A 25335-nucleotide genomic window follows, 5' to 3' on the forward strand; every position below is an offset into this window, starting at 1 on the left:
ATTCATCGTTTACCAAAGGAGACGAGACAATGCTGACCCACAATTCCTTGCGGCCACATCATCTGAGTGTTCACGGAAACTAATGATGACTGAAAAGGGACATGTAAGTTACCAATGCAATAATATGCCTTGAACAACTTGAAATAATCTAAAACCCATATCCATAAGAATGTTATGCGGATGATGTAAAACGAAGACAGTAAACTTTTTGTGCAGCCTATTCTCAGTGTGCATTCATTATTTATTTACCAGCCATTGCGTTTTATAATTCAACATATTTCATTCACCTAGGAATGATTTGTGCGGTTGTACATTTGTATGCCTACAACTTCATGTAGGCCAATATCTAGCATAAATGTAACAATTTCATGAAATCATACTTATTTTGGATTAATGTTGACTTCTGAGTTGAAGGTAAATGTGAGCAACCATTCTTTTAGTTTAACTTTTGTTCCTCGTATCCTGGAAGCCTCTTTTCCTATGATCGACATTCAAACCTGATGATATTTAAGATTATATCAGTGGAAAGTGTTATAAATGAGCTTTTAGCAGTCCATTTTCCGAATTTCTTTTCACCATGGCAGAAGTCACTAACCTTCACCGCCATCGGATTATTACGTCACCTAGTGGAAGTGCGTCTGATAAAGGATGGGCGATTTTGCCTAAAAAAAAATCTCCGATTTTTTAAAGAAAAATTCGAGTTTGGATTCGATTTTCAATTTTTTTTCCAATGTACTTAAAAATGACTGCAGACATCAGATATACAGTATTGTCAAAAGTGCAACTTTATTACTGTGATGGTCCTCAAGAGTTAAAATGCATAGAACAATCCCAAAATAAAAAGTAAATGAGGCTCTATCATTCAACAATTTCAAGCTTTAATGCAAAAGTGCAACAGCAACTTCACAGTAGCTTATATTATCTGATTGAGAAATCAGATAACTACATATTCTATAACATATAACATTACAATAGAAAAAAGAATAAACTCTTCCCTTAGCATGTCAGTATAGTGCGTATAAATTTTTTTACATGCCTGTGCCACACATATAAACTACTCAAAGGGTAAACAAATGTAAATAAAGAGGGTGCTAGCTCACATTGGAACACGAAAATGTCTGAAGAAACTGTGATGGGAAAAAATAATAATAAAATTAAAAAATTAAAAAAGAATTTCAAAACATTGTCTTTCCCTAACTCCTTTAGTAACATCTTTCCTTAACCCTGTCATGTCATCCACGGGGTTAAAGAAAAGTGAATAGGAAAGGAGATAGGAGGGACAATTAGGATGCAACTTTAGACTAGTCTTGTGTAGAAAAAAAAAAAATTATATATATTTTTTACACAATTCTATATCCATTGAGACACTTCACAGTGATACGTGTGTGTGTCGTGTCCGGTATTCATATACCTTACATGTAAAGTATGTTTGCTTTGTTGGTGCATTGGCCCTGAAATGTAGTTGGACACCGTTTTGGAAATATACAACACAAATAATCGTTGATGTTTTCTTTTTAAATTACACTGACCCCTAAGCTATGGCTTCTCGGACCCAGCTTGAGACAACTGGGAGTTGTTGCACCAGTGAAAATAAACATTTAAAGATGGTAATTTATTGCTTAAACTTTATCATGTGCAGCAGTATTTACTCTACAAGGTACTAACTACATCTGTCATATGTATTTATCCTTGTGAATTTGAATCCTGGAAAGTAAATCAGATTTTAGATGGAGTTCATTGGTGACTAGAGCTCCTGAGGGCACCTCACATGGTTCATGCGGGCTACCTGGGCCCAAGGGCACCGTGTTGGTGACCCCTGTTGTACATGTTCAAAAAGGAGTAAGAGGAAGAAGTATAAACTTATATGATCCTACCCTTTGTAATAGCTATCACTATACAATAATCTTCCTATAATATACAGAGACACAATTAAACAATATATATCTATATAATTATAGATAACATTTTTCATGATATAAGTTTTGGTTCATATTGCCCAGCCCTAGGCTATCTACAAGCTAGCTCAAAAAACCTCAGCCACTTCACTAATATAAAAAATAGCGGAGCCTCCTCAGGCAGAGACCTTTGAAAGTTTATTATTATTTAGGCCATAGTATATAGTCATCTTAAAGATATAAATCCTTATTTTAATGAGAAATAAAATGGGATAAAAGTGACCAAAAATGGTGAAAAAGGTGGTTAAACGTGATTTTAAAAACCACAGAAATTGGTTAAAAGTTGCAAATTTGAGTGGGCAAAAATGGAGAGAGAAAAAGGTCAAAAGGGTTTAAAGTGTCAATATTGGAACAATTTGTTTAAACTGGCAAATAATGGGCAGGGCAAATGGTGAATGTGTTTAAATTAGGATGAAATATGGTGAAAAAAGGTTAAAAGTGACAATAATAGGTCAACAGATGTGACATTAGGTGGAAAAAGTGGCGAAGGGGTTTTTTAAGTTGTGTCTTGAAAATGGAAAGAATAAATATTGTGCAGAAAAAGCATTGAAATATGATGGAGAAGTGGCAGAAATGGGAGTAATGTAGCAAAAATGCATTAAAAAGAGCAAAAATATGGCAAGAAAAAGTGATCAAAATAGGTTAAAATATGAAAAGTTTGTAGTTGCAAAAAAAAAGGAAAAATAAACAAAAATGGTCAAATTTGGAAGCACCACCACCATGAGATTTTCAGACCCCCTCGGGTCAATGGGTCAAAAATGAAATTGTAATTATTTTCTGAATAATATCCACTGTTATCCGGTAAGTTTACACTATTATTTGGGCCATAGTATATAGTCATCATAAAGATGTAAATCCTTGTTTTAATCAGAAATAAAATGGGTTAAAAGTGACCAAAAATGGTGGAAAAGGTGGTGAAATGGGATTTTAAAAACCTCAGAATTTGGTTAAAAGTTGCAAATCAGAGTGGCCAAAAACTGACAGAAAAAGTGGTTTAAAAATTATATTTATATTAGCGGTGTTTAAAAAAAAAATAAAATAAAATAAAATAAAATAAAATCAATTTCACGATATATCGTGATTTTTTAGGTGCCGATTTTATATTTATTTATTTTTGTATTTATTGATTTTTTCTTTTAAAGTGTCAATGTAGGCTTTAAAAAAGGCAGGGGAAAAAGTAGGAACAATTAGTTTAAGCTGGCAAATAATGGGTATGAAAAATCGTGAATGTGGTTCAATTTGCAAAAATAAACTTGAAAAAGGGTGAAAAAGGGTTAAAAGTTACAATAATAGGTCAATATATGCAACATTCGGTGGGAAAAGTGGTGGAAAGGGTTTATAAGTGCCGAAAATAAGTTGAAAGTGGGGGGGAAAAAGTAGAAAAAGCATTGAAATTTGATTGAGAAGTGGCAGAAATGGGAGTAATGGAGAAAAAATGGATTAAAAGTCGCAAAAATAAGGCAACAAATGGTGACGAAAAAAGTTTTTATAAAATTAATAATAATAAAAAAAACACAGAAATTGGTTAAACTAAATAAATAAATAAAAAAATAAAAATAAAAAAATTGAAAATTAGAGTGGCCAAAAACGGACATAAAAAATTGTGAAAATGGTTCAAACTAATATTTGTTGTCAAAATGAACACTGGCTCGTGGGCTATCTGAAGTACATGCTAGCTCATAAAACCTCCGTCACTTCTTAAATATAAAGTTGTTGGACTTGTTCATCCCAGAGCTGCTACATCCACACATTTTATGTGAAAACAAAGTCAGAACTAATGGTTAGCAGGTGTTAGCAGGTGTTAGCAGCCAGCTGTGGGTAAGCTTGACCATTATGACTATATTTATGTATGTACCTGTAGTATGACAGCAGGCCGTTGCTGAGGACGAACCACCGCCGCTGGTAGCCCTTCAGGTAGTTGGTCCATTTGAACAGCCATCCTTTGTAAGTGTCCGAACCCGGTGCCGGTACCGGGGCCGTGGTAGAGGCAGAGGCAGATGCCGAGCCCTTCCCCGCCTCACTCATCCCCGAACCGGGCGGACCAACCGAAGTCTAGCGGCGGTCGTGAGGAGGGTTTCGCTCCGCTGAGGGTTAGCTCTCTGCGGGGGGAGAATCCACCGTCTGCCCGCTCACATGACGGAGGAATGGACACCGGAGGAAAGGACGTAATAATCAGTGATGACAGTGACAGTTTGCCGATGCAGACTGCAGAGAGGAGAGGAGCACAACATAGAGCTGTAGTAATAGACAGGAAACTACTCCGGATATCTGCTCCTAAAGTTGATAGAGCTGCTACTGCTAAATTAGCTGAGCTTTACACAATGATAAAGATAAACAAACAAACAAACAAAGATTTGTGATGCGACACTAACAGCTGCTGACAACACACATTCCTCTGCGTGGGATATATTAGAAACACCGATCTATTCATGTATCTCTATGATGTAGTGCTGACCACGTGATGTTGTTATGGAAGCATTCCTAAACATTTGACACGCGGCTCTGCTACGCATCCCTCTCTGACGTCACCCAGGTGAACCCTAGGGGTCTTTTCAATCAAAAATAAACATTTTCAATCATAGAAAACAAGTGTTCAAATGCAAAAAAAAAAAAAAAAATGGAGACCCAAATAATTGCATTTGAAAACTTTTTCCTTTGAATGAATTTTATATATATATATATATATATATATATATATATATATATATATATATATATATATATAACAATAAACACACAAATGTGCCACCCATAATATGGTCCAAATACAAAAAAGAGGACTTCAATTTTAAATCGAAGAAAGTGAACTTCAATAAAAAGAAATTCAATTTAAGAAAAAAACAAAAAACTATTTCAATCAAATAAAAAAAGTGTTGTCATTTAAAAAAAAAAAAAAAAAAAGATTGCATTTGAATACTTTTTTTGTTGACTGAACATTTTTTTGATTGAAGTGATTTTTCTTTTATTTGAGTTTTTTTTTTTTTTAATGAATAAATCTACCTCCATATTTATGTTGCCATATTGTTGGCACATGTTGGTCATTTGCCTAAGAAGAAGCAAACAGTTTTGTTTGGTTGCGTCACATAGCTGTGTTCTCCTTATTGGTTGACCTTTGACCTTTCTTTTTTTTTTTTTTTTACCTTGTCTGCACATGCTTTCGAAGGTTAACACTACAAGAAGTGCAATCTTTTGACAGCAATGCATATTTTATTATTGCAATTAAATAAATTTATTTATTTCATTGCATAATTGTGACCGTCACCAGCCCTCCCTAGGGAAGGGTAAGAAATACTTTATTAAAGGGAGGATGTAAAAAAGAGAGGGCAGTGTTACACCAAGGTGAGGGGTTGGAGGGGGGTGGGGAAGTTAGCAGGGAAGAGGGATACAAGATAGGATATGGAATGGGTGAGGAATAGTTTTAAGTGATGCGATGTGAAATTGTGGTTGTGTATATTGTGTTTATTGTTGTGTTGTCAAGCCAGTTTGGTGACCAGTGTGTGGTTTAGGAATAATGGTGGTGGCTGTGAACAGAGGAAGAGGTGAGTGGAAATTCCATAAAACAGGTATTTGGGAACAACGTGTCTAAGGTTGAGCCCAGTATGAGTGTTATCCCACAGCCCAAGGCCAGTGCATCCATGACAAATGTATTTCCAAGTACCGCCACTGCAAAACCCAAGAGCCGCCCCCGGGCCCGAAGAAGCAGTCAGGCCAGCAGCAAGAGCAGGCAGCCTAAGGGCCCCCGGCGACCACCCCACGGCCAAGCAGTCCCCCGAACGCCCCCAAGATCCCAAGCCGAGAGGCAGCCATCGCCCCCCCATACACACCCGAGAAAGCCCCAAGGAGCCAAGGACCCAGCGCACCACGCCACCGATCCCACCCCCAACCCCCAGACCCCCCACCCCATCGACCCCCCCACCCCCCCACCCCACCCCCGCGCCTAACCCCCCGAGGGGAGGGCCCAGAGAACTCCCTGCCCGAGGCCCCAGCGGAGGAGCCGAAGCCCACACCCAGCAGACGACCAGAACCGCGCCGAACAGGCAGCCAGTGGGCACCCGCCGGCGAGCCCAGAGCCAGCAGGGGCCCGACCCCAGGCCAGAAGGACCCGGAACGGATGCAGCACCAGGAGCAGCCCGCCCAGGGAGGACGACCACACCCCAAGCCGCATAAGGCACCAGGGGGCCGCTGGGAGTCTCCCCGACCTTTGACCTTTCTGTATATATTGGAAACACTTTGAGTTATTATTGGAATAAACAAGCAAAATTATCAAAGGCAAAGGTGGACGTTTTCATTTTAATTCATAAGTAAACAGACTTGGACGCTACAATCCTTTTGTGTATTTTTATTGTCAATGTGTGTATTTTTTGATTCATTTTGTGCATCTATTTTTGGGGGCCGTACAAAATTAGATCAAGGGCCACACCCTTCTTGTCTAGATTGTGACATACTTTTGAACAATAAGTATTTTAAATGTGTTTATTGGATAATACGCATAACAGCTTCTAAAAACTTTTAAATGCACTATTAAAATTCTCCTAAATCTACTGCTTCACATTCTTCTGCTTTCAGTCTTGTGGTTTTTTTTAGGTTTTCAAAATGTGATCGATTATCAACAAAAAATGTTTTTGGATGCTGTCATCAAAATTAGTTATGTGGGTACTTTTCAAACAGAAGGTTAAAAACAGGTTTATAATATGATCTATTATAAACAGAACATGACAAAGCTATATATTTAAAAAAAAAAACAAATCAGAGATATGAAATGAAATAAAAAGTTTAATTTGCTGCATGAAAAGTAGAAATTTACATTTTAGATTAGATATTTATTCGTAGATTAAAAATTTAGATTGAATCCTTTCATTGGCCCCTTTTTCATGTTCCACCTCAGATTTGCCCCCAGATAACATCATTTAACCACAAGATGGCAACATGGTCAAATATTCCCAGTGAGTGTGGTGCAAGTAAAATCACAAATGCATCAACAAACATATCATTTGTATTGAGCATTTCAAAGAACTAACATAAAAATAAACACCTAAGACACATCTTTAAAAAAAACAAAACAGTAGCCCTTTTTATTAAAAAGAAATGCACACACAAACAAACCAATGAGAATCATGCTACACACGGTTAGTTTCTAGTGAATCTCTGCTACATATTTCTATTTTCAAACGTGGAAAAACCAACACAGCCTCCTATCCTGACAAAGAAGGTTAAACACTTGGTTGTTGTAAGCTTGTGCTCTCACGTGCCAGTTAAAGAAAGACCTCACACACTCAGAAAAAGCATAGTTTTACAAAAAAACACGATATCACATTTTCACATCAGTGCAATTTAACCCTGACCCGTTGGCTCCACCAACGAAAGCATGCAAGTAGATTTACTCTGTGAAGCATTCTTATGTACAACAGGTCGTATTCACAACGTACCCACCTCACCTTCTTCAAACTTCTGCTCTTTTCATTGTATTTGGATGTTGAAATGACAGATTTGGCCATGATTTGTTGAGTCTGGGATTCATTCGTGGGCAGTTTTTGTGAGAATTTTTGAGCTTTGCTTCCCTGTTCCCATCAGGACACTAAAGGTTGTGGGAAAGAGGTCTGACATGTCTTAAATCTACTCTGTGTAATTCCATTTTAAGGGTATAAACTATATACAGTCAGTTAGAGCAGTGGTTCTCAACCTTTTCAGCCTGTGACCCCCAAAATAAAGTGCCAGAGACCGGGGACCCCCACTGTACCTAAAAGTTATTGAACACAGACATGGACATTGAAGAACAGTCATGTGGAGACAGGGCCATCTATAAGGGGGAATAAAGGGGAGAGATTTTTGGGGTCCATCCATAAAATCAGCAAAATGATGGTCCATTGTTCTATGAATCTGTGATAAACACATTTATTTATTTATCTGAATAATATCCACTGTTATACAGGAAGTTTATTATCATTTGTGCCATAGTATATAGTCATCTTAAAGATGTAAATCCTAGTTTTAATCAGATATAAAATGGGTTAAAAGTGACCAAAAATGGTGAAAAAGGTGGTGAAATGGGATTTTTAAAACCACAGAAATTGGTTAAAAGTTGCAAATTAGAGTGGTCAAAAACAAACAGAAAAAGTGGTAAAAAGGGTTCAAAGTGTCAATATCGGCTTAAAAGTAGGAACAATTACTGGTAGTTTAAACTGGCAAATGATGGGCATGACAAATCGTGAATGTGGTTAAATTGGCAAAGATAAGCATGAAATATGGTGAAAAAAGGTTAAAAGTTACAAAAATGGTGGGAAAAGTGGTGAAATGCGATTTGAAAAACAACAGAAAATGCTTAAAAGTTGCAAATTAGAGTGGCCAAAAAAAAACAGACAGAAAAAGTAGTTGAAAGGGTTCAAAATGTCAATATTGGCTTAAAAGTAGGAAAAAATTAGTTTAAACTGTCAAATAAAGGGCACAACAAATTGTGAATGTGTTAAATTAGCAAAAAATAAGCATGAATTATGATGGAAAGGGGTTAGGAGTGACAATAATGGGTCAACATATGCAACATTAGGTGGGAAAATGTGGTGGAAAGGGTTCATAAGTGCCGAAAAAAATACATTGAAATTTGACGGGGAAGTGGCAGAAATGGGAGTAATGTAGCAAAAATGGGCTCAAATTGTTCAAAAAAATATTCTTAGTTTCTTGAAGGCATCTGGCGACGCACTCCCAGTGTTTCGTGACCCCAAAGGGGGTCCTGACCACAAGGTTGAGAACCCCCGAGTTAGGGAATCTGATGAATTTTATTGCTCTTTTGTCATCCAAAGCTCTTCCTTCTTTTCTTTGATCTGTCGGTCCTCTGCCTGCCTGAATGTCAACCATCAAACCTCTCTCTCTTTCCTATGTCACACACACACACACACACACACACACACACACACACACACACACACACACAGGTTCCTTGAATGTAATGTATTCATTAAAATGAGACAAAGTCTACAGTATCTCATACACACTGAGGGACAGCAGGGTTTAATTCTACAGATTTACACGACTACCTGTAGAGCCTCCGATTTTACCTTTCCAAAATTCCCAAATTCTGTTTCAGGGTTTACTACGGAAGCAGATTAGGGTCAATTTTGATGAAGAAAATCATTTTTGACAAATCAAAGATGAAGTCGAAATTGTGAAAATGAACTCAAAAGACAATATCGTGATAAAAGTCGAAGGTTTGCTAATGAAGTCAAATCTACGGAAGCTGACGAGGGCCAATTCACCAGATGGCAACAAACAGCAGATCATGGCCATCTACAAAATGCTGTGTATTGATGAATGCGTTAAACTATACTCCCAAGTTGGGTTTAATAACAAAGAGATTCTTTCTCTTTTAGCTCATAAACACGGCGTAAAGTCTTTAAGGACAAAAACTTCATCTGTTCAGAAGGAAAAACCAGTCAAGTTTGGAAGAGGTGGAGCATTGAGGAGCTATGGAAACAGATGGAGACTGATGTTGTATATGGTGAATTGGGAAACCTTTGACTTTTATCACCATTTTGTATTTTGAGTTTATTTTCGAAATTTCGACTTTAATTTTGTCTTTTCTAATTTATTCTTGATTTGCCCAAAATAATTTTCTCCACCAAAATTGGCCCTAATCCGCTTCTGTAGTTTACCCATGTCAGCATCACTGTACACTTTTACATTTTGTTTACGTTTCAACATTTTTCCGTATTTTGGTGACTTTACTTTATTAAAATTACTGAAATCCTATCAAATATAGAGTCAACTAATTTAATATTTTATGCTTCAAATGATAAGCAAAAACGGGATGGTTGAAATTATGCAACATTAGGTTAGCCTCACTGCTAGACCCTCTACCACCCGTTTTTACAGGAAAAACACCATTAAAATGTGTGATATGGTCCAAAAACTTTATTTTTCCGCCTACTGGTGAATCAGCCCTGTGCACCTGTGACTGCTGTGAGGTGTCACCAAATAAACTCATTAACAGTTCAGCTAATACACCAACAGCTACACCTGTCTCTGTACCAGAGCCTTTTTAGATTTCAATGCAATTACAATAATCTGAACTGAACACATTAAAAACTAAGGATGTAAGAAAAAATCCATTCAGCGATATATCGCAATATTATACCGCGCGATTATTGTATTGATAAAAAAAAAAAACATTTAATTGCGCCAACATATACATGATTACATATATGGTTATTTATTTATTTTTTAAATGTATGGACTTAACAGAATAAAAACCAGTTTTAGAAGCAAAATTTTGTACTTGTAAAAGGGAAATTCATAATTATTGATATCACCGTATAACGTATTGTTTATGTTAAGTATGTTAACTTTATTCAAACAAGGTTTTTCAGGAAATTTTTATCTCCTGACATGTTTCGACTGTCAACTGCCAGTCTTCGTCAGAGGAGTATGCTGATCGCCTTTGATGTTTCCTTTGAAGTTACACGACTTCCATGTAATAGTTACATTGAATCTCGCTGGAGATACTATCTGTATATATTGTTCCGCGACATGCAAAAGGTGAATCTCGCTGGAACTCTTACATGGAAGTCAAGTGAAACTTCAAAGGAATCATCAAAGCCTATCAGCAGAACTCCTCTGATGAAGACTGGCAGTTGACAGTTGAAACATGTCCGGAGATAAAAAAAATTCCTGAAAAACCTTGTCTGAATAAACAAAACCTAAACTTAACATACTATTCAAAATGAAGACAAAATTTATCTGGCTGGAACTATTGTATAGTTTAGTATCGGGATTTATCGGTTTATATTGTTTCGTGACATGCAAAAGGTGAACCGTATTGTATCGTCAGATTCATGGCAATGCACACCTCTATTAAAAACACACTTCAGATGAAGCTCTGCATTCATTTTCAATCACATGACACAGGACCACAACAATTAGCGCAAGTATTTGAGTGGGATTATGAACGCAATTAGACATATTTGTCCGTTTGTCACACTTTCAGTGAAAAATAGCGTGTAAATGCATGATATTGTTGGAAAACATGCATGTGAGGCATTTCCATGTCATTTGGAGCCAGATTTTCAAATGAATAAAAAAAGGGGAAAAAAAGTCTGATTGCTTTGTATGTGTCGGATTGATCTTTGTTTCAGAATGTGAAATCCGTTTTTTTTTTTACATGTTTTTTGCGATTAAGGAAAATTGGAGGCCCTACAACATGTGGTCAGAATTAACACAAAGAATTAAAATAAAAAAAAAAGGTCAGATTGATTTTTTCTGCATCAGAACATGAATTCAATTTTTTCCGCCTATTTTTTGTTATCACGGAAAATCAGAGGCCCTATACCTGAAAACACCATTCCTTTTTACAATCAACTAAGGCTAAAGTTAGGGGGCATATTTTATGTACATTTCAACACAATTCCATTATCTCTATTGGTGTTTTTTGTCCTTCAATTACTGCTAAAAATATTCCAAATAGATTATCTCTGAGCCTCGACTCTTGAATGTTTTGAATTCTAAAGGAAGACTCAACGATATTGCTGCCTCAAGTCTAGCTACAGACCTGCTGCTGTGTTATTTTGGGAAGCGCAGTCTTGAAATGGTTAAAAGTGGAGTAGATGTGAGGAGAAAACAAACCCAAAAAAATCTGTGCTTTGTTAGTTTTGTCATCATTCCATTCTTTTTTTTTTAACCTCCTTTGTGTCAACACACTATTGATTAGGAAGTGGATGGATGAGCTTGTGTGTGGACGATTTTAGAGTCTTTTACAGCGCACAAGTCTACTAAACATCATGTTTAAAATCAGCTCAGTAAAGCAGGAGGCCACAGGGTATGTTTCCAGCGTTTAGATCAGAAGTCTTTTTTCTCCACTGCAGCTCCACCACTCCTCGTGGGGGGGGGGGAGGTGTCAGCATCACATGATGGTGCAGCGGTTTCTCTGTAGTGCTCCTTGCAGACGGATGGAGGTGTGGTTCTGACGCATACCCCTCGCCACAGCGATACCCAGCAGTTCCTTAAAGAGCAGCACCACGTGCCAGTTAAACTTGGCAGAACACTCCACGTACCCACACTTCCAAGTCTTTTTAACCAGGACTGACACAGCCCTGCGGGGCGTGAAGCGCTGCCGCTGCAAATCTCTCTTGTTCCCCACCACCAGGATGGGCACCTCGCTGCTGCTGCCTTCCCTGTAGGAACACGCAGAGAAAACACACGTTACTTTATTTTGGAGAACTAAGGGGTCGCTTTCACTTTGCTCCTGAGGCTTGTGGGGTGCACTAGAGCATTGTTTCCCAAACTTTTATGGCTCAAGTACCCCCTTTCTCTTATTTCTGAATCCAAGTACCCCCATGTCCGACTACAACATTTTGCTTAAAAAACTATTTAAAAACAACAATAGATCATGATGATGGAATGAACGAGTGATAACACAGACTTTAAATAATTTCATTTAGTAAATAAATAGAATGAAACAGGTTTTAGTGCAGTGGTTTCCAAACTTTTTTTGACCGTGACCCCATTTTGATATCAAGAACTTCTGGTGACCCCAAAGACATTTTTTTCTAGAATTAGTTTTTGATCAATTTTTTTTTTTTTTTTTTTTTTTTTTTACTGCATTTTAGTTGAACTAGATTCACAATCATTAGTGTAAATCTGATCATAACATTAAAAAAATTCACATGCGTTTTTAAACTTGGTTTGTTGCTAAATGTTGTGAAAAGTTGCTGTTTATTTTAGCATGCGCAATTTTACAAAAGTATAGAAAGTATAGAAATATAGTTGTTTAAGATGGATGTTGTTCTAATCAAAAAAAAAAAAAAAAAGAAGAAGAATTAAAAAAAATTCAAAAATCCATTTACATTTTTCAGAAACACTGGCAACCCCAACCCCAAGGTTGCAAAACACCTATTTAATGGCTCCTGAATAGATCTATTTCTATAGTTTTAATCATTTTAGGTCATCTCACACCTGAGGTGGGACCAACACCTAATTCTCTCACTCTCTCGCTCTCTCTCTCTCTACCCCCATTTGAGAAACACTGCACTAGAGGAATAGAACTTACATGCCACCACACTGTTCAGCAATAGTTTACAGCAGGGGTTCTCAACTTTAGGAGAGGGTCATCTGATGCCTTCAAGAAACTAACTTTCTGACAATCCCATTTTTGCACATTTCATCAATTTTTCTACAACTAAACAAAACTTGCCATAATTTAACCTATTTTCATCACTTTTTTGCTCCTTTTAATGCATTCTTGCTACATAACTCCCACTTCTGCCACTTCCTTTTTCCCACTTTCAAGACATTTTCCATCACTTTACGATTTGTCGTGCCTTTTATTTGCCAGTTTAAACTAATTGTTCCAATATTGACACTTTGAACCCTTTTAACTACTTTTTCTGTCCGTTTTTGGTCACTCTAATTTGCAATTTTTAACCAATTTCTATTGTTTTTAAAATCCCATCTCACCACCTTTTCCACCATTTTTAGTCACTTTTAACCCATTTAATTTCTGCTTAAAACAAGGATTTACATCTTTAAGATGACTATATAATATAGTGCATATAATAATTAACTTCCTGGATAACAGTGGATATTATTCATATATACAGCAGGGATTCTCATCTTTGGGGTCGCAAGACACAGGGAGGGGGTCACCAGATGTCTTTAATAAACTAAGAATATTATTACTATGAACCCATTTTTGTTTATTTTTACCCTTTTTCTGCAACTACACCAAACTTGCCATATTTTACGCTATTTTCATCACTTTTCTTGCCATATTTTTGCTCCTTTTAATGCATTTTTGCTACATTACTCCCATTTCTGCCACTTCTCCATTAATATTCAATGCCTTTTCTGCATATTTTTTCTGATTTCAAGGCATTTTCGGCACTTATAAACCCTTTCTATTACTTTCCCTATCTAATGTCACATACGTTGACCCATTATTGTCACTTTATACCTCTTTTCACCATATTTCATGCTTATTTTTGGTCAATTTAACTGCATTCGCAATTTGTCATGCCCATTATTTGGCAGTTTAATAAACAAATTTTTCCTACATTTTAAATTACATTACTCATGTTTATCATTAATAGATGTCAGTTACAGATCCAAGAAAATGTACTCAAAAACAATGCATTAGTGAATAGAAGTGAACGATGGGGCTTGTTACTGAATCAGTGTTTTTCCTGTTTTTTCTACTCTGTGCCGCGGGCTGGAGTTTAACACATGTGCAACACTATTTAAGAGCTTTGCCTCCAGGCTGGAATATTGCACAGCATGTCCTGGTTTCTGTCTGTGAATGCATTAATGCATTAGGCGTGCTCAGTGTGCAAGGCTTTGTTAGAGGTTAAGAACATGTTTAGAAAAAAAAAAAAACGACATATTTGTCATGGCTCGCTTAAACTGTAAATGCATTTCTATTTCAGCTCTGCTTCAGTCTCTCCCTATGGACTTACGTTACGTTGCTGAAACAGAGTTAAATTTAACTGCTGCTTGGAAATGTGGCCTCACAGCAGGAAGGTTGGGTTCAATTTACTAAAAAAGTAAAAAAGTACAGTAGGTGAGATTACAATTAAATCATTATTTTTTTGTTTTTTTAAATGATTAAAATAAGACTATAAAGGTTTAAAGAAAACTTACAAGATCAGCTCAAATCTGGGCCTATGTAGCAGCAATGGGCAACTTCGCTCACAGCGGGGGCCACAAAAAGGTGATTATCTGATCCGAGGGCCACGTTATAAAATGATCATCTCAGCATTTAGAAGAGCGACAGATAGGAAGATTAATACAGGGAACTATAAAGGGTTTAGTCTGTTTTTGCTGTTGTTCTGTATATTCTGCTCTCATTTTGTGAGTTTTATTTTCATTTTCTGCGGTGCTGTTGATTCATAAGAGGAGTTATGGTGTAAAAGTTTGCGAATATTTTGTATTTGTGCCTTTTTTATGTTCTGAAAGTTTAGTGACCTTTGTGACTAAATTAGTGCTGATGTTGCGCTGTCCTCGGTGCTGAAACATGGCAGATGTGACAGCTGTCACTCAGAGAGAGAAAGACGGATGCTCCGTAATGGGCGTTTGTTCGTGCTTCTTTAACGCTGACTCATCTTTATTTTATTAAACATTTAGGTTAATTGGTTGTTTGTGTTCACATGATATTATTGACCCATTTAGTTAGCAAAAGGCACTTTAAAAATTGTATTCCGTGACATTTTTGTCTCTCTCTTACTGCTAAAACACCACCCGAGGTTTGTTCCAGGACCTGATGATTTACAAATTAAGCACTGAGTGACCCCCAAACCTGACAGAAAGTGGGAGCATGCGTCTATTTGTGATGAAAGACTCCAACAGGAGAAAATAATAAATATATGACAAACTAAGATTTTCCTGCTGTCTATTCACACTCTAGAGTACTATTTATAGCTGTGAATATTCCTTTTTTTCTTTTTACCAGCCAACAGAAATAACTCTCCGTTATCTAATATCTTTATTTATACACTGTCTTTGCTTCTGCACCATTCTTTGTCTTCTTCTACCAGGTCTGACGTCAGATCTTGGCGCGATAACACGTTTTCTCTCTTTTTTTTTTTACTCCTGCTGCATTCATTGCTTCCATTTCTCAGCTCCTGGTGATAATAGCTTTCAGTCTTAGTACATACACGTTCATGCTCATGCATTCGTGGAGGTGAACTGTGTGGTGGCAGTTTTTGGCATGTACACGACAGCAAACAAGTCAGGCCTTTCAATGGAGCTTTCTATATGTAAATATATGTATGTGTGCCAGTAGTGGGGCCGATGGAGTAGCTGATACATTTCCATTGTGCTTTCTTCTTCATAACTACGCTCAGACCTTTTCACTTAAAACTAGACATCAATCATGGCCGAGGTGTAAAAAGTACTGATATATTTTACTCAAGAGGATGTAGTGTTACAAGTATAAGTATGTCATACATAAAATACTCAAGTATAAGTAAAAAGTAGCTCAATTAAATAGTACTCAAAGTAAATGGCAGGTGATATACCATAGTAAAAACACATAAAATAACAAAACAGTATACAAAAGGACAATAAAAATGCAAAGAAAATGACTCCAAATTACGTCAGAAATACCCAAATGACTGCAAAAACACACAAAATGACAGAAAATCCACAAAACCATAGCAAAAATCCACAAAAATGACAACAAACCAGAGGTGTAAAGAGTACTGATGCATCCTACTCAAGTAGATGTAATGTTACAGGTGCAAGTAAGTCATAATCCTCAAGTACAAGTAAAAAGTTGTTCAATTAAATAGTACTCAAAGTAAATGGCAGAAGATATACCATAGTGTAAACACAGAAAATAACAGAAAATACACAAAAGGACAATAAAAATGCAAAGAAATTTACTCCAAATACTCCAAATTGCAACAGAAATACCCAAATGACTGCAAAAACACACAAAATGACAAACATGACTACAAACTAGAGGTGTAAAGAGTACTGATGTATCTTACTCAAGTAGAAGTACTGTTACTTGATTGAAATTGAAAGTAAGTAATGCATAAAATACTCAAGTACAAGTAAAAAGTAGCTCAATTAAATAGTATATCAAAGTAAAGGTTACTAGTTACTTTCAACCACCATGTTTATTGTTGTTAATAAATGTTGCCACGGTTCCCTTACATACAGTAAACATCTCATGTATAAACTTAAAAAGGAAGAGACCAAATCTATCACAACTGGAACTTAATTTCTTTTCCACAAAGGTGTCTCAATAAAATAAAAAATCCTTTAAATAACACCAATTAATTCAAGTCAAAATTTAAAAAAAATTCTCAGAGTCTAAGTATAGTTACGTTTATGAACTCTAAAACTGAGAAAATAACCTCCATTTAATGCTGTTTTGGTGCCGTGCATTACGTTTAATCTGATTGGTCGCCTATGATGTGATTGCATTGGATTATTGTCTGCTTATTTCATTTTGTTGTAGTTTTACAATGTCCATTGATCATTTTAAAACGAAAACATTATAATTTACTCAGTAACGGTTGGGTATAGAAATGTAATGAATTACTTTACTTCTTTTGAAACGTACTTAAGTACTAGTATGATTTATAAATATACTCAAAAAAAGTACAAGTACCCATAAAAGCAAGTCAATTACTGTAACGTGAGTACTTGTAAATTATCCATTACTTTCACCTCTGGTTATCAGAAGCTTTACATTTTTGGAATGAAATGAGGATGTAAATCTGTTTTTTTTTTTTTTTGGCTAAAAAAATGCAGAAAAATGGTAATAAAAAAAAGAGCAAAAATTTGATTTTAAAAACTACAGAAATTGGTTAAAAAATTGCAAATTAGAGTTACCAGAAACGAACAGAAAAAGTGGTAAAAGGGTTTCAAAGTGTCAATATTGGCCTAAAAGTGGAATAAAAAGAAGGAACAATTAGTTTAAACAAAATTAAGCATAAAATATGGTGAAAAGAGGTTTAAAGTAACAATAAAGGGTCAACATATGCAACATTAGGTGGAAAAAGTGGTGGAAAGTGTTTATAAGTGCCAAAAATGTCTTGAAGGTGGAAAATATGTGCAGAAAAGGCATTGGAATTGATTAATAAGTGGCAGAAATGGTAGTAATGTTGCAAAAATGCATTAAATAGAGCAAAAAAATGGCAAGAAAAAGTACCCATAAAAGCAACTTAATTACAGTAACATGAGTATTTTATCTATTGGTCCTTTGCTGCTTTTCTGTGGATGGCAGAAGCCGACGTGTTCCCAAATTAATCTCTGAATCCTGTGCAATGATCTCCATCTCTGTGCAGTGATGCAATAATTCAATGTCATTAGTAAACTGTCACGGTGTAGGAAAGGGCTGAACCAATCAAAATATAACAAGACAAGCATGCCACATATCACTGTCTCCATCATGGAATCATATATTACTGTGACATTACATGTTGTCATGAGTTAAAGGTTGACAAGACAACTTCAAAATAAAAGACACGCAGTTGTCCCTGCAGCCATGTGTCTAGAACAGAGGTGGGCAACTTTTATCACAGCGGGGGCCACAAAAATGTGTTGGTTTGATCGAGTATTTTGGTGTATTTCTGTTGTTGTTTTGCTTTTTTTAGTACTGTGGATTTGAGGAGTCATTTTTTAGTTTTTCTTGTCTTTTTGTGTACTTTTGTTGTGATTGTCTGTAATTTTGTATATTTTTTGGAGTCATTTTGTGTATTTTTTTTTTTTTTTTTTTAAAGGATTTTTTTGGCTCTAGTGGCCTTTATATGACAGTTGCTTGACAGGAAAGGGGGTCAGGGAGAGCAGGGAATGACATGCAGGAAAGGGTCCCAGGCTGGGAATTGAACCTTGACCCGCTGCAGGTGAGGAACTATGGCCTCTGTACATGGGGCGGGCGCTCTACCCACTGAGCTAAACACCGCCCCCATTTTGTGTATTTTTGTTGTCGTTTTGTGTTGTTTGGAGTAGGGATGCAAACATTTAATCGATTACCAATTAATTGTCGATAAGAATTTACTCAATTAAAATAAATTAATTTCAATTAAAGGATGTCATCGGTAAATGAAAGGATTGCATTTGTAATTAATAATCTTCTTCATAAACACAGGTGTCAGGTTTGCACCAACCAGGATCATATTTTAATGGGCAAGTCATTTTCTAAGAGATCTGATTGGTCAGGGGGCGGGGCTTTAGGACTCACTAATAGCCAAACTTGGTTGCGACCAGGCTAGCCGTTCAGTATTAATTGCCAAAGTGATTACCTCACTCAGTGGCGGACATCCTGGCGGAGGTCCCTCATCAAAATCTAAGCTGTGGGGTGATGTAGTGACCAACTGTGCCCTGAAGATGGCAGCAGTGTACCTTTAGATGAGAGATTAGCCACTGATGCTACCCAGCAAAGGAGGAAGAAGCAGGAACGAGTGAGATTATGGCGCTACAGAGTGATATTGTGACGTATCCAGCAGCTCATAACACCACATACTAACACAGAACATGTGTGGACGTGAGTGGATTATTGATAATGTTGTGATGGTGAGATAAAACCATCAACTAACCAGGCCAAACTGGTCATCCCTGCATGTCGGGAGGAGGGAGGAGATGGGGTATAAAATACCCCCAGCCTGTGAGCCAAAAAGCAAAATAATAGGTGACATGTCGGAGGTAGCAGCACACCTTTGAATGAAAGATCATCCATGCTCAGCAGAGCTAAGAGGGAGAGGAGGAAAGGCGTTTACGAGACAGAAAATGGCGCTACGTACGAGAGTTGACGTTCACAGCAGCGCACACTCAACCAGAGCATGTGTGGAACTCATGGATAGTGTGGCGATGGTGAAATAAAACCATAAAAAAAACGGGGAATGCAGTGACACTCTGCATGTCCGGAGGAAGAGGAAGTTACGTGTGTGCAGAATGATCGGAGAGAAACTTGGAGGAACGCCAAAATACAGTAAGAAATTTGTTTTATATAGGAAACAATGTTCAGATGTTAGAGTGATCACTAAAGCAAAAAAAATAGCTTTAAAGTCACGGATAGGGTTTTTTTTCTCAGCTTTTTGCTCTGAAACTGAAGATTTGTGTAAAACTTGCTCTATTAAACAGCTGATTACAAAAGAACGAAACGAGCCAGAAACAAATGTTTCTTTTTTATGAAAGTAGAGGCTTCAATCTTTCAGAATCTGGTGTCAGATTTCAGATAGTCATAGTAGAAAATATTCTTTAAAATCAGTCAAAATGCTCAAACAGCTGGCACTGAGGGGGGTAGAAAATCTGAAAATGGCTGGCACTGAATGAGTTAAGCTCCAACGAGCTTTGTAAGACAGCACACACTGATTAAATCACAGATTCTTGCTTTTGTTTTGTGTATTTTTCTGTCATTTTGTACATTTACGTTATGGGCCGTATAAAATCGGTCCAAGGGCCGCCAGTTGCCCAAGTCCGGTGTAGAAATATGACAGACGCTGAGAAGTGTGCGTGTGTGTGTGTGTATGTGTGTGTGTGTGTGTGTGTGTACCTGTTCTCCACTATCTGCTGCCTGATCATTTTGACGTATTCAAAGCTCTCCACGCAGCAGATGTCATAGACCAGGATGTAAGCGTTGGCATTACGGACACCTCTACAGCGCAGATCCAACCACTCCTGAAGAATAAAAACAAGCAATTTAATCAAAGCTCAAGGACAGAAAAGATCAAACAACAAAGTGGATGAATTAGGAGCTACGCATACAGCATTATTAATACTTCACGGTCCAAAACTTCGAGTTTTTTCAAAAATCAATAGGGCATTTTTTGTTCTGCATACAAGAGAAGAATTTCAGATACAAAATATATTGCGTAATAAACTGAATTTTAAAGTAAATAATGGAGGAATAGATCCTAACTAAATATTTACTCTAGTTTGAACACTGAGCCATGAATATTATTTTTAAATAATCAGTAAAGGCAGACAACTTAAACCAGGTGATTTTAACCTGGCTATGTGCACGCTCAAAAGAATAGGGGTGGAGATGACTAATCACAAACAGCTGACATTACTTAACATGAAGGAACAGATACAGTAATTATACTTAAAAAATATTAATAATTAGAATCAATAGTCCAATCTACAGACGACACTGTTGCTGCTGCAAAAGCAGGATGGATGGAACGCCAGCAGGGTATGATAGACTGTAAAAGCGATATGATGCCAATATTTCAGCCTTAAGTGTTGCCAGAGCACTTTGTATGTTTGATTTTTTTTTTTTTTTACTGTTTGAATAAAAAAATAAATAAACAAAACAAATCACCAGCATCACATTATTAACATTTTGTGCCACAAAATTCTGCAGCGTGGCAGGTCTGAGTTGCTGAAAGCAGTTTTTAAGAGCACTGACCCATTCAGTCCGTGGCCCCTTTAAGACCTTTAAGGGGCCACGTGAGAGGTGTGTAAACAGAGCTTTGTGGTGAGAGAGTATGGAATGTTAGAAATGGCAAATTTTGTGGCAAAGTTAAATATATATTTTTTTTTTTTCTGATTTTGAACCAATATTTATGCGTAAATGCAATACAATACCAATATTGCAGCCTTAATTGTTGCCAGAGCACTTTGTATGTTTGAAAGTATTTATTTTAAACTGTTTGAATAAATAAAATAAACAAAACTAATCACCAGCAGCACAATATTAACACTTTGTGCCACTTTTTTTTCCTCTCATTTGGACAAAATGTGAGTAAATTCTTTAGTGTGGCTTGTTTCAAGTCAGGTCTGAGTTGCTGAAAGCAGTTATTAAGAACACTGACCCATTCAGTTCGCGGCCCCTTTAAGACAGTCGTAAACGGTGCTCTGTAGTGAGTGAGTGACACTGATGCCGCAAACAAAACAAAAAGGTAAAAATCTATTTCACTACCTATTTTGTAATATAGAATGATAGAACACATACACATTTTGTATAAACCATCGGGTTACATAAATTTAAATCTTAAACATACGGATATTTTAAAACTGAATGAAATAAATAAAAAGTAAAATAGAAGACTTGATAAATCAAATTAGATTATAATATCAAGGCAATATTTGATATCAATATTGGCTAGGGATAGAAATGATAAAACAAATGTTGGTCTGAAACGTTGAAGAATAGATTCAAATGTAGGACATTAAAGTCAGGGCTGTGAATTAGAAATAAAGAATTCAATTCAAAACCATTAAACTAAAACATTTACGCGATATGCCTCTTATATGGCTTTTAATTAGATGATCACATGTTCAGCTACGATAACTAACAAGAAACTGAAGTAAACATTACTGCTTGTTGGGATGAGTCAGCATTTCTGCAGCAACCTTCAGATAGCCACGAGCAACATGACTGAATGGATCCATATTTAATGTGCAGTGTTTCAACCTGACAGCCATTGTGTAATAAATCTGTGGAATATTGTCTTCCAACACTTTAACGTCAACTGAGTCATTTGTTAACGCCACTGAATGTTGTTAGTGATGATTGTTTACAACCAGAATGTGTCCATCGTCTGATGGACGCATACACCAAAATAAATGCATGTCAGAACTTTAATAGTATCTTAAATTACTAAACAAGTGGTTCTCAACCCCCTAAATAAAGGTGCCAGAGCCAGGGGACCCCCACTGTACCTGAAGGTGGTTGAACACAGACATGAACATTGAAGAACAGACACTGCTTTCTCCCATTGACCGAGGTTACCCCTGGTGCAGGAAAACACCAAACCAAAATCGGCCTCAAGCCAAAAACAAACCACATATCGAGTACAGCTGGGCAAAAAATCGATTTAATCGATTAATCAAATTTACCCTTTGAGTAGTTTATATGTGTGCCTCAGGCATGTTCAAATTTTTATTTGCACTATGCTGAGATGCTAAGGGAAGAGTTTAATATTTTTTTTATTTGTAATGTTATATGTTGTAGAATATGTAGTTATCTGATTTCTTAATCAGAAAATTTAATCTACTTTTGCTTAAACCTGGGTTAAAGCTTGAAATAGTTGAATGACAGAGTCTCATTTACTTTTTATTTTGTGATTGTTCTTTGCATTTTAACTCTTGAGTACAATCACAGCAATGAAGTTGCACTTTAGACAATATATCTGATGCCTGCAGTCATTTTTAAGTGCATTAAAAAAAAAAATCGAAAATTTAATCCAAACTCAAATTTTCCTTGAAAAAAATCGCAAAATCGCCCAGCCCTAATATTGAGTGTTTCACCTCTAGCGGGCACAGTTCTAACTCTCGGGAGACCCAGACCTTTCCGCTGACACCTTGTTTGACCAGATCCGAGCATTTTTTAATTTTTCCCAAGTTTTTTGAGATGATTGAGTGTTTCACCTCTAGCGGGCAAAGTCCTGACTCTACCCGGGGGGATGCACATATTCGGACTCGGGCGGAGCAGAAATTTCCGTTGACACCTCGTTTGGCCTGATACAAGCATTTTTTGCTAATATAATAACCATTGAAAAGCATTGGTGGCCATCTTGAAAAATGGCCGCCATATTGAATTTTTGAGTGGCCAACGCCTTTTTCCAAAATAGTGGCCCTTAGAGAGTATATGTGCTAAATTTGATGCTTTTATACCAAAGTATATTGGAACAATTAGTAGGAACAACAACAACAAAATGGGCATGACAAATCATGAATGTGGTTAAACTGGCAAAAATACCGTATTTTTCAGACTATAAGGCGCACTTAAAATCCTTTAATTTTCTCAAAAATCGTCAGTGCGCCTTATGTATGAAATTAACTACTGTGCTTCAACATACTGAACTAAAAAAGTGAGTGTATTGTTCTGTATTTTATGTGTTAAACCTGAACAATGTTGAGAGTTATTGTTAATGAGTTGAATAAAGTTTGACTTATCTGACTATTTTATTTCCCTTAATGCATCTTAATAATAATAATATTAATAATAACAAACCGGTGCGCCTTATGTATTAAAATAGACCCAGTCAGGTCCATTCATTGATAGTGCGCCTTGTAATCCGGTGAGCCTTATATTCCGAAAAATACGGTAAGCATTAAATATGGTGAAAAGAGGTGAAAAGTGAAAATAATTTGTCAACATATGCAACATTAGGAGGGAAAAGTGGTGGAAAGTGTTTCTAAGTGTCGAAAATGTCTTGAAAGTGGAAGAAATGTGCGGAAGAGGCATTGAAATTTGATGGAGAAGTGTCAGAAATAGGAGTAATGTCACAAAAATGCAATAAAAGGAGCCAAAATATGACAAGAAAAAGTGATGAAAATAGTTTAAAATAGGGCAAGTTTGGTGTAGTTGCAGAAAAAGGGTAAAAATAGGCTCAAATTGTTTAAAAAATATATTCTTAGTTTGTTGAAGGCATCTGGTGACCCCCTTACAGTGTCTCGCAACCCCAAATGGGGTCCTGACCCCAGGGTTGAGAACCCCTGGCCTCGTCAGAGGATATCTGCATCATGAATGTGCAGTGGAACAGAATTCCTGCAGGGCAGTTTCCAGCTCTGCTGTATTAACATTTTTAGAGATTAAAGCAGCCTCTGAGAGAGAAAGGCGTCCAATCAAGTCCTTGCAATGTTCACCCAATAAAAGAGCAAGCATGTTTAATTCCATCTGACTGTAGTGTTAAAACAGTGAGCATCACAACAAGTGCAATCCATGATCCATGACCTACTCATTAAACGTTGGCAATTGGACGGAGATTTAAAAACAGATATAAAGTGAGGAGCAGGAAATGAAGTGGACATGAAACAAGAGGGCAATGACAGAGACATCTTTACAAGCTCCATCATGTCTCCGCCTTTACTGGAACTAATGGGCCAGAATCGGCCAACAAATCAGGTTCTAGATGGATGAGAAACACAACAACATGCTTCTAAGAGGCTCCTCAGAGACTGACAAACAAGCACAGGCTCACAGCTCAAACTGCCAGGTCGGAAAAGTGCAGTGAAGCGGCTGCTCTCTAAGGACCCCATCCTCACATCAGCGGGAGAAGAACAGACCCACCCACCACTGAGGAGGGAGGAAGTAACAACAACCCAGGGAGGTTTGGAAGAAGAAACAACAACACTGTAAATGTGTGTTTGAGACGAGGGCAGATTTTAAACGGGAAGTATTATGAAAAATTTACTTTATAATGGTTTTGATACAGTAATATACATCCTAAAGTTGAAAAAGTTTTGTTTCCTCCCTTGCTATTCCACATTTTGTAAAAAGTAAGCTCCAAATGGGCGAGTTGGATTTTTGCCCCCTCATGACATCATAAGGTGGAAACTCCTCCTCCTGACAATCCTGGCTCCTCCTATCCTATAGGAACATGAGCTCCTCCCTCTCAAAATACCTCACAGGTGAAACAAACACTTAATACAGAATATACATTATACTTTATATACCTGTATGTATAGCTACATCCACAAAACATTTTTTCTGCATTTAACCCCTCCCTGAGGAGCAGCCACGGTGTAGCGTCCAGGGAGAAGTTAGGGTTAATATAAGGGACTGATCAACATCCCACAGTGATGGACCAGGGAGTTTAGAACCAGTGAACCTGCTCCATTAAGCATTAGTCCCTTTATCCACAGATATTATATTTACGTTCAGTATAATCCAAAGCGCAATGTGAGCGCTTATTGTCAGTTCCATTTTTAGTAGCAGTTATACTGCCTCGTATCGCCTTTGACATGATCTGACGTGTTTGTGGCCCAAAAGCAGCCTGTTTTTAGAAGAGTCATGAAAGTCACTTTTCAGAGGCTAAAACTCCAGAAAACAGGCGAGTTTGGGAAAATAAACCTCAAATACTATGTTGTTGAAGTTCTTAGAACAAATGGAGATGAGTGAAAAATAGCACAATACTGGACCTTTAAAGCAAGACACACTCATCATCAGAAAGACAGAAATCCCCTTTTGGTGTGAGAAGCAGCTCCATAATGATACTGT

At 37.0% G+C, this 25335-nt stretch overlaps 2 protein-coding genes across 2 annotated transcripts in view; both read right to left on the reverse strand.

The window, feature by feature from the left end:
- Positions 1-4145, reverse strand: part of osbp2b (oxysterol binding protein 2b) — a 73041-nt gene extending 68896 nt beyond the window's left edge. The window contains exon 1 of the mRNA XM_028458335.1: positions 3811-4145. Within this exon, the coding sequence (XP_028314136.1) occupies positions 3811-3980 (170 nt within the window). The 5' untranslated portion in view covers positions 3981-4145. The remainder of the gene's footprint in view (positions 1-3810) is intronic.
- A 6502-nt stretch (positions 4146-10647) lies between these two features.
- Positions 10648-25335, reverse strand: part of rasl10a (RAS-like, family 10, member A) — a 41890-nt gene continuing 27202 nt past the window's right edge. The window contains exons 2-3 of the mRNA XM_028458367.1: positions 19939-20063; positions 10648-12112 (exon numbers count right to left, since the gene is read on the reverse strand). Of these exons, the coding sequence (XP_028314168.1) occupies positions 11842-12112; positions 19939-20063 (396 nt within the window). The 3' untranslated portion in view covers positions 10648-11841. The remainder of the gene's footprint in view (positions 12113-19938; positions 20064-25335) is intronic.

The sequence above is a fragment of the Gouania willdenowi genome, chromosome 9 (genome assembly GCF_900634775.1).
Source record: "Gouania willdenowi chromosome 9, fGouWil2.1, whole genome shotgun sequence".
Taxonomy (NCBI): domain Eukaryota; kingdom Metazoa; phylum Chordata; class Actinopteri; order Blenniiformes; family Gobiesocidae; genus Gouania; species Gouania willdenowi.